The sequence below is a fragment of the Ovis aries genome, chromosome 2, assembly GCF_016772045.2.
Source record: "Ovis aries strain OAR_USU_Benz2616 breed Rambouillet chromosome 2, ARS-UI_Ramb_v3.0, whole genome shotgun sequence".
Lineage (NCBI taxonomy): Eukaryota > Metazoa > Chordata > Mammalia > Artiodactyla > Bovidae > Ovis > Ovis aries.
Genome location: NC_056055.1, coordinates 89,608,992 through 89,629,808, shown reverse-complemented (window position 1 = coordinate 89,629,808; position 20,817 = coordinate 89,608,992). Strand labels below are relative to the sequence as shown.

Sequence of the window (20,817 nt, the reverse complement as noted above, 5' to 3'; positions counted from 1 at the left end):
TTCTGGTTTGCTTGCATTCAAAGGGTAATTCAGGGACATGGGTACCTTCTGTTCTGTGGCTTCTTCCATCATCAATATATGACTTCATGTTTGTCTGTGGTACTTAGATCTAGTACACGCGGCAGTAAAGACATGAAGTCTGGTGGCTCACAGGGGATGCTTCCAAGCGCCAGGACTATGCAGGGTGAGAGCACTTCCTCTCACGTTCCCTGGCCTGGATTTATCCTCATGGGAATCTCACTGCAAGCAAGTTGGGAAACTGTTGAGTGATGAATGGATGAAGAGATAAGTTCAGGGTGCTGACTTTCAAAAATGCGCAACACGAAAGTTGCAGGTTAAATGTTTGGGGAGCAAAATGAGGACTGCAGCCCAGGAGACAGCACCTCAGATAGTTCTGAGAATCTGTTCCAAAGACACACAGAGGGATATATGTGATTTTGGTGAAGAGGCAATACATGCAATCATGTGCCTATTTTTTGTGGATGTTTTCTGCCAGTGTCGTGAAGGTTTCTTGGAGTTACAAGAAGCAGTTGTCACCATGAAGGGTTTCCATGCTTTTCTAGCTATGAGGAGACAGAAGAACAATTGAGTTAAAATGGGCTCCTGAAAATAGCTCACCTTCTGAAGACTTGCTCTGCCAGTTTTCCCTGCACACAGAATGCCTCACTTCTGCTTTCCACCCGAGATTCCTTTCCAGGGTTGTTGAAAACCAGCAGCTGCAAGAGCACATGATTTAATCCTTGTAGGTAGGTGGCAAGTGCCAATGGAACGTGCTAGTTTGTACTTGACAGGGCATGAGGCCAGGTTTCACATTTGCACTATTTGTTCAAATGAAGGTCTGGTAGGGGTCGAGGGGAACAAGGATTGTTCTTGCTTGCACACACTTCCTTAAAATACAGTCTGACCCAAATGCTTTCTCTCCAAGTTCAGCTTTGGGGAGAATGACAAGAATGCCTGTCATAGTTCACAGTATCATCAGCTGTTTGAAAGAAACTTCCAAGCTGATCCCTGAAGGCATTGCCTGCAGGGAAATATCCACAGTGCAGACACATTACAGGCTGTTTCCTTACTACCTGAGGGAGACAAGAAAAGAATAATCAGGCAGTTCCTTGCAACTAGGTGAGGATGACTGAAGAAAAAGTGATGAGTGAGTCTTCCATTTGGGTCCAGGCCCAAGAGCCTCATCCTGATCTTCTACATATTGCAAATGGAAAGTTGAAGACAGTCTTCCTAATAATGATCTTCAAAAAACAACTCACACATGCTGTGTGCGAGGACAAAAAAAACAAAAGCAAATTTTTGTATCCACAAAGAGTTAAGAGATAAAATTAATCGCAATTGATGGAACAGTATATAAAGGATTTGACACATTACTATGCTCAGTCTATTAATACCACAAACAGTCACTTAATTAGTCTAGCCGTTATCCTGCTGATGAGGTAACATTTATGGTGCAGCAAAATAAATAATACAGGATACAATAGCAATTCAATAAACATTTGCTGTTCACCCTGTTATGTTAAAGTAGCAACACATATGTATATACTTATTTAATATATATTGTACAAGTGTGTGTATTTATATATGTGTATGTGTTTTTGTTCAGTCGCTTAGTTATATCCGACTGTCTGTGACCCTGTGAACTGTAGCATGCCAGGTATCCCCGTACTTCACTATCTCCCAAGTTTGCTCAAACTCATATCAATTGAGTCAGTGATGCCAAGCAACCATCTCATCCTCTGTTGCCCCCTTCTCCTCCTGCCCTCAATCTTTGACAGCATCAGGGTCATTTTCAAAGGGTCGGTTTCTTCTCAGAAGGTGGCCAAAGTATTAGAGCTTCAGCTTCAGCATCAGTCCTTTCAATGCATATGCAGGGTTGATGTCCTTTAGGATTGACTGGTTTGACCTCCCTGCAGTCCAAGGGACTCTCAAGACTCTTCTTCAGTACCACAGTTCAAAAACATGAATTCTTCGGCGCGCACTTTCTTTATGGTCCAAATCGCATCCGTACATGACCACTGGGAAACCATAGCCTCGACTGGACGGCCCCTGTTGGCAACGCGGCATCTCTGCTGTTCAGCACGCGGTCTAGGTTTCTCACATAATTTCTTCCAGGAGAAGAGCCTTTAATTTTGTGGCTGCAGGCACCTTCCGCGGTAAGTTTGGACCCCAAGAAAATGAAATCTGACAGGGTTGTCACTTCTTCCCCATCTATTTGCCGTGAAGTGATAGCGCTGTTATGCCATGATCTTTGTTTTTTGAATGTTGATGCAACAATATGTGTATATGTATTTTTATGGGGGAGGTCTGGTTTAGCTGGGCCTCAAATTGTTTCCCTAAAAAGGTGGTTAATTTAGGTCAGGGAAACAATAGATGTTCTAGAGAGTCTGTTTTACATGATGGCTGAAGATTTTCAAAATTTGAATTTTTGAAATTGCTATTATAATGGAAAATTTATTTATTGAGATTGGCATATTCATTCCAAAAAATCCTCTCTGTTTTGTTTTCCATGCATACAATCTGAATTGTGATACACAAAATGAAATATTCTAAATACAAAAGAAATGTTTCAACAATTAGAACATTTACATAGAATTTGGGACTACAACACTTCCATCTTAAATCCTGATGCTCGTCTAAGTTCAAATTAATAAAATCAAGTGTAACCACCGCTCCTGTCCAAGTGTTCAAGTAGTTAGAATGTGCCTTCTTAGCCCAGGCCAGTGTCCTGTCATGTCCAAGCAACCCACTTTTGGTTAGGTACTTTTATACAGTTTTCATATTGCTGCCTCTTCTTTGTCATTTGTATTTCAGTTTGTAAAAGCTGTGCTAATGCTCCTACAATCTTTTCTATTTCCATTTTGAGGTTTATTGCAAAAACAGGAACAGAAAACGGAAATGAATAGAACAGTTAATGTATTTCCTCCATGATTTTTCAAGAGATCCAACTTTCCACTTATTCAACATTCCTAGAAAGTAAAAGTAAGCAGTGAATGAAGAAGTAATGCACCTAGGTAAAGAGAAAGTAAATGATGTAGTTGAAAACAGTGACATCTCTGGCAAATGACAAAATGTCACTTAACTACACAAACAGGGACGCAGAGCTCTACAGATGACAGATTTCAGAGCAGCTTATGTGACACTGTTTAGCTGCAGACAGAGCCAAGGAGGGTGGCAGGCTCTTAGGCACAGTGTTACCTAAAAGGGTAGAGGACCGCTCTGCTAACTCCCAGTATCTATTTATTTATCTTTATTTGTATCTTTATTTGTCTGTTCACATTTCTCCCTATTCGTGGAGGTTATGACATTCTGAGGATATAGACCTATTAACTCACCCTGAAAAGAGACTGGGGTACAGACCACACAGTCCCCCTATTCATGTGTGAGAGGTCAGCTGTTCCCTGGAAGCTACTAGATGTAGTGTTTGGACAGCACATCATGTTCACGCAGAGATGAGATTAGATGTGATAATGTTGACCAGTGAGCTGAACATTAAGGGAAGGGAAACAGGTCATCTCAGGGAAATTCTATCCAGTTTCCATAGATGGATGTGTGAATTTTCTGCCTCGTGGGAACAGTTAACAGACACTGAAAGCTTATATGTCCAAGCATTGTCAGAAGTACGTTATGTCCTACATTCTTCAGAAAAATCCAGTGAAACTTCTGTGATGATCAGTTCCATTTAAGAGGAGAAACCGTAGTGCCGCAGGTCACACAGGCAGTGCAGGCTGGAGCTGTGACATCAACCCAGGGATCTTGCCCCATGTCCACTATCTCATGCACTGGACCAAGCTGTCTGCTCTGACAAGGTGCTTCCTTCTTTAGAGGAACACTAAGTAAGGTCTTCCTCTCCAATTCCTATTACTCAATGTCACAAAAGTGCCATTCGCTCATTCCTGGGACATTACAATCATTAGACAACAGTTGAGCACATAGTTCCCTTTGCACCTGATAAATTCCAATCCTGTATTTCAAGTGGTGTTTTTTTTGAGATCTACAGAGGAGCCTGGCCGACTATGGCAACTAAACCACAACTCTGACAGTCTCTGTTTCCACCTGAGATAATATTTTGAGAAACTATTCAGAAAGTTAAAAAACCCATTTAAATTTACTCTTACAATCTTTGTTTTCAGAAGATTCTCATTTTCTCTTCAAATACTAGGTCTACTCAAACTTTGGTGTGGATAGTTCTCTTAGAACTACTTCTGGAACAGAGCTGAAGCTCCAATAATTCGGCCGCCTGATGGGAAGAGCCCACTCACTGGAAAAGACGCTGATGCTGGGAATGATTGAGGGCAGGACGAGAAGGGATCAACAGAGGATGAGATGATTCGATCACTTTGGGTCAAATCAATGAACAGGTATTTTAACAAACTCTGAGAGATAGAGAAGGACAGGGAAGCCTGGTGTGCTGTAGTCCATGGGATCAAAGAGAGTCAGACATGCCTTAGTGACAAACAACAATGGGACAGAGACCCCTCTGTCCAGGGACACACACTTTCCTAGGTTCTCCACTTGTGCCATTACTGCCTTTAGGGAGCTTACAATCTCTCACGGCAGTCAAATGTTACATAATTCGAGGGATTACTTAATTACAACTGTATGTTATGTAGCTTATGGAGAATGCTTAAGGTTAATGAGGAATAATGTGGAGGCTGAAGAGTACAGTGGTCAAGTACCACTTATACAGTTAATCCTGACTGTTAGCAAGTTAAGTAATCTCTCTGAGTTTTCAGTTTCCTTATTTGCAAACTGGAGAAGGCAATGGCAACCCACTCCAGTACTCTTGCCTGGAAAATCCCAGGGATGGGGGAGCCTGGTGGGCTGCCGTCTATGGGGTTGCTCTGAGTCAGACACGACTGAAGCGACTTAGCAGCAGTAGCAGCAGTATTTGCAGACATGTCAATAATTATAGTAATTATCTCATAGGAAAGCTGTGAAGACTAATTCATGTTTATTAAAAACACTTTGTTGAGAGGCTGCATGCAAAAATTTCTGTCATTAATATTATTAAAAATTATCTGTACCTTACAGAATTGGTAGAGACATGCATTACAAGGAGAAATGTAATTGCAACCTCAGTATCCCTGAGTGCATGGTAGATTATCACTTCCCTGTGAAATATCTAAGGAGATGAGATTATCTGCACGATCACACAAAGACTGAAGCAAAATATCCTCTGAAATATTGCAGTGGTGGAGGAGAAAGAGAAATAAACACAGGCGAACATGAAGTGTTTAGGACAACCAGCACCGTAAAAAGTGCCTTGTGGATTATACTTGCAAAATAACTCATTTTTAACAAATGATATCAGTGATATTGTTCCCTATAATGTCTCCAGGGAGCTTAAGGCCTACTCAGGTGACATCATAAAGGTACATAGAGAACCAAAATTTTTTAAAGAAGGGAGAAAAGTGTAAGTGAGGGAAAAATGAGAAAAATCCAAAGCTTCTCTCATAAGCTCTTTTCATACTGAACATTTCTTGGTGACCTGGAAAAGCCACAATTGTATGAATATTTGTCCCTTCTCTGACTTTGATCAGACTCTTCTCCGAGGAGCAACAAAGGAGGTGTGAAAAGCATAATATACGGCTGTGCAGCTATCAACCACAGTGGCACGCATGATTTGATGTCCCCCACCTAGGCACTCATGGCAAAAATTAGCACTTTTATTGATTTCATTACAAAGAGTAGAAAAAGAAAGGAAAGGGAAAATGTGGAAAAAACCAGAAAATGAAAGTTTCTCGACTCACTCTTTAAGAGCCACCTATCACCCCAAGCCCTCAGAACTTGCCTAGACCTCCCCTGCAGGCAGTCCTGCAAGCCCCCAGCATCCCAATGGCCCTCCCCGTCTCTGTGCTGCTGGCCCTGGTGATGCTCTGCTCCAGCCCCACGTGCTCCCTGGGCTGTGAGCTGCCTGCCAGCCACGGCAATCTGGAAAGCTTCATACATTGGAGTCAGATGGAGAGAGTGCCCACTGTGTCCTGTCTGAGGGACAGGACTGACTTCAGATTTCCTCAGACCCTGGTGCCCGGGACCAGGCTTGAGAAGACAGAAGCCACAGCTGTTGTGCACGAGTTGCTCCAGCAGACCTTCCAGCTCTTCAGCACCACGGGCTCTTCTGCAGGTCGGGATGAGAGCCTCCTGGACAGATTCCTCGTGGGACTTGATCAGCAGCTGGAGGACCTGGACGCGTGTCTGAGGGAGGGACGGACACTGGAACAGTCACCTCTGGGGAGTGAGAACTCCAGATTGGCTGTGAAGGGTTACTTCCAGCGAACCAGTGTGTATCTCAAAGAGAAAGAATACAGCCGCTGTGCCTGGGAGGTTGTCAGCGTGGAAATCAGAAGGCGCTTGGTCTTTGCCAACAAGCTCATCAGAAAACTCAGGAAATAAAGAAGGCGTTGAATCTGAAAACAGTTCATCTGGTCAACTAAATGGCTATTTTCTAAGACTCAAAGTGCAACATTTAACTCTATTTTTGTGTCAGATGAAATATAAGTAATAGCTAATGTATGGGATTATTTAAATATATGTTAAAGGTTTTGTTACTATAACTGTTTAAAACAGATTTAAGAATCCATTTTCCATATCTTAAAAAGTTGTCACATTTATTTATTTCTTTAAATTATTGGAAATATTTAGGCTGTTCATAGAATTTAAATCTTTATCATTCATAAGATACTTGCTTTGTACTATATTTTGTACAAGACTACTCTTGTTTTTCAGTAGAGAAAATAATTCAAAAAAAACAAACGGGCTTGCACACATCTTTGAATAAAACCTGACCCAAAGCCTGATCCTACAAGATAAGCCTGTACTGAGTTCTTCTTAATGAAGAGGGAACGGGGTTACCCACCCTGGGTCATAGAAGGAACAATGGAAACTTGAGTGGGGATTGAATGTGATTCTTGAGACACAGACTAGAGGAGGGAGGGAGATGGGTGGAGAAAAGCCCACGTCATGAACTCAGGTACCTGCCTGGGGCCTGTGAAAACCGGAGTGCCTTCAAGGATTAGTGGAGAACCACATACATCATGCTGGGAAGGCAATGGCGACCCCACTCCAGTACTCGTGCCTGGAGAATCCCAGCAATGCGGGAGCCTGGTAGGCTGCAGTCCATGGGTCACTAAGAGTTGGACACGACTGAGTGGCTTCACTTTCACTTTTCATTTTCATGCATTGGAGAAGGAAATGGCGACCCACTCTAGTGTTCTTGCCTGGAGAATCCCAGTGACGGTGGAGACTAGTGGGCTGCCGTCTATGGAGTAGCACAGAGTCAGACACGACTGAAGCAACTTAGCAGCAGCAGCAGCAGCACTTACATCATGAGAGGTCAATCTGCATATGTGGAGTCTAGGATCCTGGAGTAGGATGAGGAAGGGGGAGTAAGTTTTCTACACTTGGCCATTCCTGAGTAAAGAATCTTCCTGAACTCTTCAAATGGAGGCAAGAAGAACAAGGCAGGCTGGGGACTGCAGAGACAGCTGAGAGAGGCCATGCAGAAACAGTAGCTGCCATGAGAAATGTGACTCTAAGGAAGTAAAAGGGTTTCTCAAGCTTATTTATATATATTAAACACACATGCCATCACTAAACTTTGAATAATTCATTCAAAGGAGTGCCTTCCCTTGACTTCTAGGAGGATGCACCGTAATCCTCAGCACTTCCTCCCAGTGTAGAAATCTCCAGCGTGCTCTCCTCATTCGCTCTGCATGAAGGCGTCCTCTCCACTCATACAGCTGTGTCCTTCTCCATTACAGTTTCTGGTTGTCAATTTCCCCTTATGACTGCAAACCACCAACTCAAAGCAGAACCAGAGTGAAAGTTCTAGCTCTGTCAGACACTCTCCTATGACTTCACCTGCTCTGCCTGCCAAGCACTGCAGGTCCAGACTGTCCAGCCTCCCAGAGAAACACAGTAAATAGAGGGAACCCCGCCCCCAGTGAGCAATGGAGGAGACACAGGAGCTCCTCTGTGCACGCACCTAAGTTATTCCATGTGCAGGGCTTTTAATACATTTAATATATTTAGCAACATATAATATAATATATTTAGGGGGACAGAGCTTTCCTCGCAGGACATATGTTAGTAAAGTGAACACTGGAAGAATACAATTTCTCAAAGCAACAAAGATCTTTGTGGAAATTCATGTATTTAATGTAGGCAATCTTCAGGACATTGATGGATCAATCATCTTTCTCTTCTTTCCAGTTGGGACATACCGCACTCAGTAGCTATATGTAAAGTCAGAGGGACTTTTGAGATAATTTTATTCATTTATTCATTTCTCACTGTGCTGTGTCTTCACTGCCGCATGGACTTCTCTCTAGTTGTGGCAGAGGTGGGTCCTCTCTAGTTGTGGGGCACAGGCTTCTCACTGTGGGAGCCTCTCTTGTTGGGGAGCTCAGGCTCCAGTGCACTTGGCTTCGGTGGTGAGGGCCCGGGGTCTAGAGCACAGTGCGGTAGCTGTGCCCCCGGGCTCACTGTCCTGCAGCACGCGCATCCTCTAGGACCGCATGGGGTCCTGTTGGCAGGTGGACTCCTCACCACTGAGCCTCCAGGGAAGGCCCTCAGGGAACGTTTAAGTACATTGAGAGGTTTGTAAACCTTCCTGAGGATTAGGGTCCTAAACAAGTAAAAAACATTCCGATATTACTGTTAAAAATACCATTTTATTAACAAATTATTTTCTAAATAACCTTTCATTCAATACTATAGTATCACCTAAATGAGTAGCCTGGTTCTCACCGTCCTTCGTTCTCACAGGAAGAGAGACAGAGGAACAGAGATGCCCAGTGGAAGCAACTGCCTGAATGAATGACTGAAACTCACTAGATTCTGTGACATAAGTTTCCAATGAGACACACCATCACTGAATGTCCTTCCTCCAGCTCTGAAACTCTGAGCAGAAAAGTGCTGAACAGTGTAAATAAAAGTGATGAATAATAAAAACACTCTCATTTAATTGACATATACAATCAGATGGGTACATTTGAAATTATTGGGAAATAGGTAAAATTAATGCTTTAAACTGATGACACTTTCTTTGATCATATTGTGAATACATAAATGAAAATCAAAAAAGGAAGTGAAAGTGTATTAAAACAATTAGAAAATGAAAATTACCATGTTCACTATTTAATGGCCTCGCTTAGAAATCATGGCATCAGAGAACCTACCTCAAGGTTCCACCAGACGCCGTCTCAGCCAGCCCAGCAGCAGCCGCATCTTCCCCATGGCCTTCGTGCTCTCTCTACTCATGGCCCTGGTGCTGGTCAGCTACGGCCCAGGAGGATCACTGGGCTGTGACCTGTCTCAGAACCACGTGCTGTTTGGCAAGAAGAACCTCAGACTCCTGGGCCAAATGAGGAGAATCTCCCCTCGCTTCTGTCTGCAGGACAGAAAAGACTTCGATTTCCCCCAGGAGATGGTGGAGGGCGGCCAGCTCCAGGAGGCCCAGGCCATCTCTGTGCTCCACGAGATGCTCCAGCAGAGCTTCAACCTCTTCCACACAGAGCGCTCCTCTGCTGCCTGGGACACCACCCTCCTGGAGCAGCTCCGCACTGGACTCCATCAGCAGCTGGATGACCTGGACGCCTGCCTGGGGCAGGTGATGGGAGAGGAAGACTCTGCCCTGGGAAGGACGGGCCCCACCCTGGCTGTGAAGAGGTACTTCCAGGGCATCCATGTCTACCTGCAAGAAAAGGGATACAGCGACTGTGCCTGGGAAACCATCAGAGTGGAAATCATGAGATCCTTGTCTTCATCAACCAGCTTGTAAGAAAGGTTAAGAATGATGGATGGAGGCCTAAACTCATCTTGATATGACTCTCAGTGACTAAGATGCCACATCACCCTTGTACGCTCCCCTGAAGTCATTTTAGAGGATGCTGATTTCTGCTTTAGCCACCATGTTTCCTGAATTCAATCAATAGTACTTTCTCAGTAGCAATAAGCAAGTAGATATAAAAAGTATTCAACTGCACAGGGATCAGTCCATAAGGGATGACTGCCATGATGTTATTTATGTTTATTTATGTATTTATTTTATCTCATCATATTTATATTTTCATGTAAAAATGTTTTTCTGCATTGTAATAAAATTTAGAAAATATGTTCATTTCCTTAATCTTCTAATTTGTTTTATTTATTAATTTCTTATGAAAGTAATTACTGTTTTCATTATGAAGAACTAAATACATATTTGGTCTACATAAACCTATCATAGAATAGCATTTGTCCATTTATACTACAGAATAGTTGTATCACTTTTCAGGAAATGATTGTCACAAGGTAGAATTTCTGGATCCCTGGCAGTCCAGTGGAATGGACTCCATGCTTCCAGTGTGAGACGCTCAGGTGCCATGGATACCTGGTCAGGGAACTAAGATCCTGCAAGCTGTGGAGTGCAGCCCCCTCCACCCAAAAGAAACAGGTAGAAAGGAGTCTCTGAAACGGTGGTAGAGGAGTAGTCCTGAAGTCACAAGTATAACTAGCTTATACCCAATCAACAGAGAATGGTTGGTGTCAGGATGTGGGGGGAGGACTCCCCTCCTCCAGGGAAGCTGAGAACATGTGGTGCTGAGTGGCTGAGCCTGACGCCTGTTACTCTTCCTCCCGCCTTCTCCTTGGTCCTGCTTTACTGAACAATCCACTCCCTTACACTGTATCTTCACTGCCTCCAACACAGGAGCTCTGTTCTGTGATGGTTTCTGGCTTCAAAGTTTCTCTGAGTGGAAATCACTGGAAGAGAGCACAAGTGAAAGGAGAGCTCTAGAAGTTTCAAAACCTTTGAATGCAGCTCTGCTATTTAACAGCAGTGTGACCCTGAAAAATATCACAAACACTAAGGAGATGGATATGGTAACCCCCTCCAGTATTCTTTCTTGACAATCCCATGGACAGAGGCGCCTGGTGGGCCACAGTCCATGGGTCACAGGAGCTGGACCTGTCTGAACCAACTTAGCATGCATGCAGGCATGCATTCTGTCTTGATCTTCTCAAATATGGGGAAAATAACAGTAGTTTTTCATAGGACTACTGTTTGGATCAATAAGTCCATATTACAAGAAGCAAAAAAGTGTGCTTGGCACAAATAATCAGGACAGTGAGAATCCCAGAGTAGCTGCCCATGGGGAGCAGACTGGTCCGCTGGCCTGAGGCAGTGACTGAAAGGCAATACCGGAAAGATACTAGGTCTTTGGTAACAATATTTAACTTGGGGGCTAGTTTCACAGTATATTCAGTGTGTGAAAGCTCCTGTGCTCAATGCTGAAGACAATTCCAATTTCTGTGTTTCAGATTTCTAGAAGTATTCTTAGGAAGTCACAGAAATTCTTTGAGAAAGAAGGATTCGTAGAAAATGCTTTGATCTACCATAAAAATGAATAATAGGGAAATCATAGAGATTTCTGCATTCCCATGAATGCAGAAAATCACACACATTACTCCTTAATCATGTTTCTTGCTTCTTTAGTGTGAGTACTACTCTACTACTTCTTGAAGACATTTCTAAAATCACCTAATCAACTCTCTGTTGGGTTTCCGTCTTTCAGCAGCAAGGCACAGGCAGGAAGAAAAGAGCAAGGGCCATGCAGTGTGAGGTTCTGCTCTCCAGCCCTGGGCTGGCCTGGGTTTGATCCTCGTTGTTTTCCATAAAGACTTCAGTCCCTAAGTGCTGGCAGGGTCACCTCCTACAGTCGGTCCTTCTCAGAAATCAGTGCCTTTAGAGGAGAGACTGCTACAAGTGTATGCAGGTGTCTTATAACGGAAGCGAGAGTCTTTCTCTGAACAAGGGGCCATGAAGTCAATATTATTGGTCAAAACACATAAACCTTGCACATGCATACTGCCAGCTGTCCCTGATAACAATGGCTACATTAATCTATATTCAAGACCATATAAGTCCCTATATGTTCTCACACATTGACCAAAACAGGATCTTATCATCCCTTTTAGTTTTTGCCAATCTGACTGGTGACACAGAGCATCTAGCAGAAATCATTAGTTTTCCTTTTCCTAACTGATGGTGGTTGTCATCAGTCATACTCCAGCCTTCTCGTCCATCTCTTGGAATTGGTTTGGAGAACTCTGAAAGAAAAGCAATCTGCAGGCAGGGAGAATTGTACTGAAAACAACTGGAGCCCCAGCATCCCAGAGTAGAGCTGAGAAGAGCTGTGGAGTTGAGACTTTCATTTTAAGACCAGGACGCTAGAGGAGGTGACAGCCTTTCTCTGTCATATCCACTGGAAATGCAGGTTTCTTCTGTGAATTTCTGATCCATAGGCAATGAACCCTCTGCTCTTGCATTGTCACTTTACCCAGGTAAGTTCAGTTCAGTTTAGTTCAGTCGCTCAGTCGTGTCTGACTCTCTGCGACCCCATGAATAGCAGCACGCCAGGCCTCCCCGTCCATCACCAAATTCCAGAGTTCACACACACTTATATCCATCGAGTCATTGATGTCATCCAGCCATCTCATCCTCTGTCGAACCCTTCTCCTCCTGCCCTCAATCCCTCCCAGCATCAGAGTCTTTGCCAATGAGTCACCCCTTCACATGAGGTGGCCAAAGTACTGGAGTTTCACTTTAGCATCTTACCTTCCAAAGAAATCCCAGGGCTGATCTCCTTCAGAATGGACTGGTTGGATCTCCTTGCAGTCCGAGGGAATCTCAAGAGTCTTCTCCAATACCACAGTTCAAAAGCATCAATTTTTTGGTGCTCAGCCTTCTTCACAGTCCAACTTTCACATCCATACATGACCACAGGAAAAACCATAGCCTTGACTAGATGGACCTTAGTCGGCAAAGTAATGTCTCCGCTTTTGAATATGCTATCTAGGTTGGTCATAACTTTCCTTCCAAGGAGTAAGGGTCTTTTAATTTCATGGTTGCAGTCACCATCTGCACTGATTTTGGAGCCCCAAAAAATAAAGTCTGACACTGTTTCTACTGTTTCCCCATCTATTTCCCATGAAGTGATGGGACTGGATGCCATGATCTTCTTTTTCTGAATGTTGAGCTTTAAGCCAACTTTTTCACTCTCCTCTTTCACTTTCATCAACAGGCTTTTTAGTTCCTCTTCACTTTCTGCCATAAGGGTGGTGTCATGCATACCTGAGGTTATTGATATTTCTCCTGGCAATCTTGATTCCAGCTTGTGTTTCTTCCAGTCCAGCGTTTCTCATGATGAAACTCTGCATATAAGTTAAATAAGAAGGGTGACAATATACATAGAGCCTTGAGGTACTCCTTTTCCTATTTGGAACCAGTCTCTTGTTCCATGTCCAGTTCTAACTGTTCTTCCTGACCTGCATACAGATTTCTCAGGAGGCAGGTCAGGTGGTCTGGTATTCCAATCTTTCTCAGAATTTTCCACAGTTTATTGTGATCCACACAGTCAAAGGCTTTGGCATAGTCAATAAAACAGACATAGATGTTTTTCTGGAATTCTCTTGCTTTTTCGATGATCCAGCGGATGCTGGCAATTTGATCTCTGGTTCCTCTGCCTTTTCTAAAACCAGCTTGAACATCAGGAAGTTCACAGTTCACATATTGTTGAAGCCTAGATTGGAGAATTTTGAGTATTACTTTACTAGCATGTGAGATGAGTAAAACTGTTTGGTAGTTTGAGCATTCTTTGGCATTGCCTTTCTTTGGGATTAGAATGAAAACTGACCTTTTCAGTCCTGTGCCCACTGCTGAGTTTTCCCAATTTGCTGGCATATTGAGTGCAGCACTTTCACAGATTCATCTTTCAGGACTTGAAATAGCCAAGGAGTTCATAGTTCATTTTTGTTCAAACTCCGTGATTCCAGCTAGAAACACACAGATTGCAATGTCCTCAAGCAGTTCCCAGGCTCCACACTCACACTGCACTCCTGCCATCTGGCTGGTATCCAGTCTGAGTTTCATTTGTGACAAAGACACTTGTAGTTTTCCTGTGTTCAGGGCCCAGAACTGTTTTCCGGTCAAACTCATGAAGTAGGTCATGACCTGCTCTAGTTTTCAGGGCTTTAAAAATCTGTCTTGATGGTGATGCCTTTCGAAGATGCATGCTGGAATCATATCCCCAACTGCCTATTTCACAGCTGGTACCTACTGACCACACATTATGCTGAAATCAAAAGCATTTTGATTGCACGTGTTTAAGCAACTAATCCATATGATTTGACATTTCAAAAAAGTTCATGAAACTCTCCAATGAAAAACTGACTACATAAAAAAATGGATGTTTAATAGATGATTCCTGATGAAAAGACATGAGAGGAAAAAGGAATTTGTTAGTTGAGATTTGTTATTTGAGAGAAATATCAATAACCTCAGATATGCAGATGACACCACCCTTATGGCAGAAAGTGAAGAGGAACTAAAAAGCCTCTTGATGAAAGTGAAAGAGGAGAGTGAAAAAGTTGGCTTAAAACTCAACATTCAGAAAACAAAGATCATGGCATCTGGTCAGATCTCTTCATGGGAAATAGATGGGGAAACAGTGGAAAGAGTGTCAGACTTTACATTTTTGGGCTCCAAAATCACTGCAGATGGTGATTGCAGCCATGAAATTAAAAGATGCTTACTCCTCGGAAGGAAAGTTATGACCAACCTAGATGGCATATTCAAAAGCAGAGACATTACTTTGCCAACAAAGGTCCATCTACTCAAGGCTATGGTTTTTCCAGTTGTCATGTATGGATGTGAGAGCTGGACTGTGAACAAACCTGAGTGCTGGAGAACTGATGCTTTTGAACTGTGGTGCTGGAGAAGACTCTTGAGAGTCCCATGGACTGCAAGGAGATCCAACCAGTCCATTCTAAAGGAGATCAGCCCTGGGTGTTCTTTGGAAGGAATGATGCTAAATGCTCCAGTACTTTGGCCACCTCATGAGAAGAGCTGACTCATTGGAAAAGACTGATGCTGGGAGGGATTGGGGGCAGGAGGAGAAGGGGACGACAGAGGATAAGATGGCTGGATGGCATCACTGACTCGATGGACGTGAGTTTGAGTGAACTCCGGGACTTGGTGATGGACAGGGAGGCCTGGAGTGCTGCAATTCATGGGGTCGCAAAGAGTCAGACACAACTGAGCAACTGAACTGAACTGAACTGAACTGACTGGGTCATAATTTGTCAAATATGGCATTCCCTCAGTGAAGAGAGATATATATGAAGTAGCAATTTTGAAAACAGTACTGATGATTTTGCTTCCATTAAAGCCGGCAACTTACAAGTACTATTGTGGCATAAGGAAAATATTTCCACTTGATGTGAGTTTAAGACGTATATATATTTTAAAAGATTTTTCAGACAATTAACATTACAGGAGAAATTTACCTTTTATATTAATAGTGAATGAAATAATTTTCTTTTTCCCTTGGGGCGCCTGTAAGTCTCAGTCTTGTCCCCAAGTCTTCCTTCCCACTGGAGGGTCACAGTATCAGGCAGATTTCTGTCCGGACGTCGTCTTCTATTCTTCCAGTCATTTCCCATATTCAGGTAATTTGGTAGCAGCAAGTATGCTTTACCTAGAGCCACAAGTACCATCAGCTTGGAGTTTTCTACAGAGGATTCACTGAATCGTTTGTAATCCAATCTGAGCAGGGGTTATCACTCTCAAGGATCTTGTCCATCATGTATCTCAATTTTATGGTGAGGATCACTTCACAATCTATGAGTCCTCTTGGACAGTTAAATGCGATTATTTTATAATTATCAGAATTATTAATTTTGTCAAGCACAGTTAGACTCTCAGTAATAACTACCACTTGATAATTTCAGTTTGCTTCTTATACAAAATAATCAGGATACTTTGTAAATCGCTCAGCTTATCAAGAATTTGGAGGGACACATTAATGGAAATAAGAGATTTGTAACACTGAGGTATGAAACAACAAAGGGACAGCTTGTGTTAGAAGCAAAAGAGGGAAATAAGTGAGAGTTCAGGACATGCAGTGGGCTCAGGTGTTTATGCTGTGGATGGGAGTGTGGAATCTGACCTTCCTTATTAGATTAGTTCATTCACATAAAGTCTTAGCAGGGGGCTCTTGGGAAGGAGAATATTAACTCATTTCACTATGTTGGAAGGATTAAGTGAGTCCCTTTAGAGGCTAAGGAATTTGTAGCTGTTGTCACTGTCATTTTTGATGAACACTGAGTGTCTGTGGAATTTTTCTGGTGAAAGTATTAGTGGCTCAGTCGAGTCTGACATTTGGTGACCCCCATGAACTGCAGCCTGTCAGGCTCCTCTGCCCATGGAATTCTCCAAGCAAGAATACTGGAGTGGGTTACCATTTCCTTCTCCAGGGGATCTTCCCGACTCAGGGATTGAACCCTGGTCTCCTGCATTGCAGGCAGATTCTTTACCATCTGAGCCACCAGGGAAGCCTGGTAGGTCCTTGGTAATTAGGTTCACAGTATAACATTTATAACATTTAATGAGCAAACAATCCAGGATGGATATGCCATAAAAAGTGAGGGTAGCATCAGGGAATGTGTTCTTTCTCCTCAAATAAATACCAAGAATGAAATAGATCCCAAGGAATCCTTGCCATAAACACAATACCTTGGTATCTTCTTATTACCATGTCACAGACTGAATGTGTGTGTGTTCCCCAAGTTCATATATCGAAACCATCCGCCTCGAGACTCCCTGATGGTCCAGTGGCCAGGACTCCATGCTCCCACAGCAGGGAGCCTGAGTTGGATCTCTGGTCAGGGAACTAGATCCTGCATGTGGCAAGCAAGACTTCCCATGGCCCAAGTAAAAATCCTGCACGAAGCAAGGAAGATCCAAGATCCAGCATGCTTCAGATAAGACATGGCCCAGCCAAATAAGCACATAAAATAAATATTAAAAAAAATTTTTAAAAACCCACAGAAACCCAACCCATCAATATGATCATATCACAAACTGGAATATTAGGGAGATTGTTAGGGTTCAGCTCGGTTCAGTTCAGTCGCTCAGTTATGTCCGACTCTTTGCGACCCAATGAATTGCAGCATGCCAGGCCTCCCTTTCCATCACCAACTCCCGGAGTTCACTCAACCTCATGTCCATCGGTGACTCGGTGATGCCATCCAGCCATCTCATCCTCTGTCGTCCCCTTCTCCTCCAGCCCCCAATCCCTCCCAGCATCAGAGTCTTTTCCAATGAGTCAACTCTTCCCATGAGGTGGCCAAAGTACTGGAGTTTCAGCTTTAGCATCATTCCTTCCAAAGAACACCCAGGAATGATCTCCTTTAGAATGGACTGGTTGGATCTCCTTGAAGGCCATGGGACTCACAAGAGTCTTCTCCAACACCACAGTTCAAAAGTATCAATTCTTTGGCACTCAGCTGTCTTCACAGTCCAACTCTCACATCCAAACATGACTATTGGAAAAACCATAGCCTTGACTAGATGGATGTTTGTTGACAAAGTCATGTCTGTGCTTTTGAATATGCTATCTAGGTTGCTCATAAGTTTCCTTCCAAGGAGTAAGCGTCTTTCAATTTTAGTAATCAATAAAATTAGCTATTACTTTTAATATCATAATTTTACTGTGACCCAGATTAAGATCAGGATCTTTTGGAATTATTTCATTCCCTGTCATTCTAGTTTTTTCGAAGCATCTTCTCATTACCCAAATGGATTTATCAACTACACAGATGCTAGGCAAGGCTGGTCTCCTAAACCCTGCCAGAAAGGGTTTGTGTTCTAGCAAATGGGGTTCTGAGTGCCCGTCTCTCTTCCTTCTCCGCTTATACTGATGACATGTGGATTAAAGGAAAGGAAAATCAGCTAGCTGGTCTTACAAAGCTGAGGGCAGGCAACTGACTCAGGACTTGGCCTTCATTGAGCTTCTGTAAGAAGCAGCCCTGTCCCAGTCTTTCTGTTGTTCATGTTGGCCTCATCCTTCCCCTCTGCCACAGCCTGCTCCCCAGCTGTGCTGCACTGCAGTTTGCTAACTCAGAATAATACATCATTACCTCAGGGGAAAAGCCCTTCCCTTCTTTCATACTCAGGACATTGAGACTCACCCTTGTTTTCTTCTTGCCCACAAAACAACTGTGGAAGTTTACTTTCTAGGAAAGTTGCAAAGAGAAACAAAAAAGAAATCTAACGTCTTGAAAGTGAAAGAGATGCAGCCTCTCTGGCGTCTTTACTTCCCTTTCTTGTTCTCACCTCATCATGAAATAGAACCAGAGCAGAGGCAGGAATACCAACATTCTCCAATAAGTCACTAAGTGTGTATATAAAATGTTTAAATGAAAAGTTACACTCGAGTAAAGGAAAGAAGGCTATTTCTTCTGATCTAGTGCCCCGGACCTCACTGCCCTGCAATCTCAGAGGAGACAGAAACAGAGGAACAGAGAAGCCCAGTAGAATCAACTGCCTGAATCAATGACCGAATCTCATTAGATTCTGAGACATAAGCTTCCAATAAGAGACAACCCCATCACTGAATCTCCTTCCGCCAGCTCAGAAACTCTGAGCAGAACAAGAGTTGAAGAGTTTAAGTAAAAGTGTTGAATAATAAAACCTATACCTGGCAAAGTCAATATTATTTATCTACTAAAAGGAAAACAATTGCAGTTGGAAACTCCTCCACTAACTTGCACAAACACACTTCTGCCCTCAGCATCTGAGCACTGCTGACACTTTAGATGCCTGGGGACACGGGTCAGGAGAAGAGGAGGTCACCACTGAGCACTAGGGTCCTTCACACAAAAACTCCAGGGGAGAGGTTGGGGTTTCGGGAAGACAATTCATTTTCCCAACCAGTCAATAAGCCCTCCACAGAAAGGAGGTTTTCGAGTCCTCAGGATGTGGTGAGCCTGCCCTCAAGGAGGGAGAGAGTCCAGCAGGTGAGGAAGGGGACACTGTCACCCAGAGGACAGGGGTGGCTCCATGTGATCTCTCCCTTGTGAGTGAGGTGCTACTGGGAAAATACAATTATCCTGGATGTAGAGTCTCCTCACCCATGTTCCCTGAGAAGAACCAGGATTCTGGTGGGGGTATTGGCCCAGTCTGTGGAGGACGACAGGTCTCCAGCAAGAAAAAGGTGGAAAGAAGGGTGATGTCTGTAATAGTCCTGCCCTCATGGTTCCCTGAAGGGCAGGGATCTGCAGGACATGTTCTAGAAGGAAGAGAAATGTGGGAGGAATTCAAGGACTGATAATAATCAGCCTCTTCTCTAAATCAAACACTAAAGAAAACTCATCATTTGTTTCCAAGAGCTTAACTGCCAGACTGATCTGGTAAATCCCTTATATATGGAATCCATAGAGCAGATAGAGCCTGGCTTCCTAAGGAACCTAAGAGGGAAAAATGGAGCTTCAGAGCAAGCCAAAAATACATTCTTGGATGAGGGGAGAGCAACACTTATGCATGAGAGTAGAGGGCAATAAAGTGTGTAATTACAGATGTCCATCAATTCTGACTTAAGAGAAAGACTTTCTCATTTGATTGAAAAACATCCATTTGGATGGGCACATCTGAAGTGACTAGGAAAAGGCAAAATCAATAGTCTAGAAGGAAGAACATTTCTTTGACTGTCTTGAGAATACATAACAGAAAACCAAAAAAGGAAGTAAAAGTGCATAGAAATGACTAGAAAATGAAAATTACCATGTTCCCTATTTAATGGCCTCACTTAGAAAGCCTGGCATCAGAGAACCTACCTCAAGGTTCCACCAGACACCGTCTCAGCCAGGCCATCAACAGCTGCGTGTTCCCCATGGCCTTCGTGCTCTCTCTACTCATGGCCCTGGTGCTGGTCAGTTATGGCCCGGGAGGATCCCTGGGCTGTGTCCTGTCTCAGAACCATGTTCTCATTGGCAGGAAGAACCTCAGGCTCCTGGGCCAAATGAGCAGACTCTCCCCTCACTTGTGTCTGCAGGACAGAAAAGACTTCGCTTTCCCCCAGGAGATGGTGGAGGGCGGCCAGCTCCAGGAGGCCCAGGCCATCTCTGTGCTCCATGAGATGCTCCAGCAGAGCTTCAACCTCTTCCACACAGAGCGCTCCTCTGCTGCCTGGAACACCACACTCCTGGAGCAGCTCCGCACTGGACTCCATCAGCAGCTGGATGACCTGGACGCCTGCCTGGGGCAGGTGATGGGAGAGGAAGACTCTGCCCTGGGAAGGACGGGCCCCACCCTGGCTCTGAAGAGGTACTTCCAGGGCATCCATGTCTACCTGAAAGAGAAGGAATACAGCGACTGTGCCTGGGAAACCGTCAGAGTGGAAATCATGAGATCCTTGTCTTCATCAGTCAGCTTGCAAGAAAGGTTAAGAATGATGGATGGAGACCTGAGCTCACCTTGACATGAGTCTTTCTGATGAAGATGCCCCGTCATCCTTGGAAACTCACCTGGGGTCATTTCAGAAGACTCTGAATTCTGCTTTAGTCACCAAATTTGTTGAATTAACTCAGCCAATACATGTCTGTAGTAATAAGCATGTAGATATAAAAGAAATCAAGTGCAGGGGTATCAATCCATAAGCGATGACCTCCCTGATGTTATTTATTTATTCTTTATTTATTTAGGTTATGGAATATTTTGTCTCATCATATTTATATTTTCATATAAAAATGTGTATGTTTACATTGTATTAAAATTTAGAAGATATATTTCTCTATTTTATTAAAATTGTTATTTGGTTTATTTATTAAATAGTTATCAAGATAAATTTCTTGAGTTTTTATTTTGAAAACCTAAATTCTTATTTTGTCTTCAAATACCTATCACAAAATGGTATTTGTTCACTTTATACGGTGCAGCAGTTCTATCACTTTCTAACAAATGTCTGTCAAAAGGTAGAATTCTGAGAATCTTCT

The 20,817-nt window shown here is 43.3% G+C and overlaps 3 protein-coding genes across 3 annotated transcripts; all 3 read left to right on the top strand.

The window, feature by feature from the left end:
* Positions 1-5,838: 5,838 nt before the first annotated feature.
* On the top strand, positions 5,839-6,396 carry LOC114112827 (interferon alpha-3-like). Its single transcript, XM_027963930.1, has one exon. It carries the CDS (start codon positions 5,839-5,841, stop codon positions 6,394-6,396), a length of 558 nt encoding a protein of 185 aa, XP_027819731.1.
* Positions 6,397-8,010: 1,614 nt separating this feature from the next.
* Positions 8,011-12,293, top strand: LOC114112826 (interferon omega-1-like). The gene has a single exon (XM_060410990.1). It carries the CDS (start codon positions 9,164-9,166, stop codon positions 9,782-9,784), a length of 621 nt encoding a protein of 206 aa, XP_060266973.1. The 5' UTR covers positions 8,011-9,163; the 3' UTR covers positions 9,785-12,293.
* Positions 12,294-19,715: 7,422 nt separating this feature from the next.
* On the top strand, positions 19,716-20,303 carry LOC114113003 (interferon omega-1-like). The gene has a single exon (XM_027964573.2). It carries the CDS (start codon positions 19,716-19,718, stop codon positions 20,301-20,303), a length of 588 nt encoding a protein of 195 aa, XP_027820374.1.
* The last annotated feature ends 514 nt before the right edge of the window (positions 20,304-20,817 follow it).

What these genes read in the sequence shown, in the direction of transcription:
- LOC114112827 (XM_027963930.1), top strand. Translation starts at nt 5,839, where the DNA reads ATGGCCCTCCCCGTCTCTGTGCTGCTGGCCCTGGTGATGCTCTGCTCC.
- LOC114112826 (XM_060410990.1), top strand. Translation starts at nt 9,164, where the DNA reads ATGGCATCAGAGAACCTACCTCAAGGTTCCACCAGACGCCGTCTCAGC.
- LOC114113003 (XM_027964573.2), top strand. Translation starts at nt 19,716, where the DNA reads ATGGCCTTCGTGCTCTCTCTACTCATGGCCCTGGTGCTGGTCAGTTAT.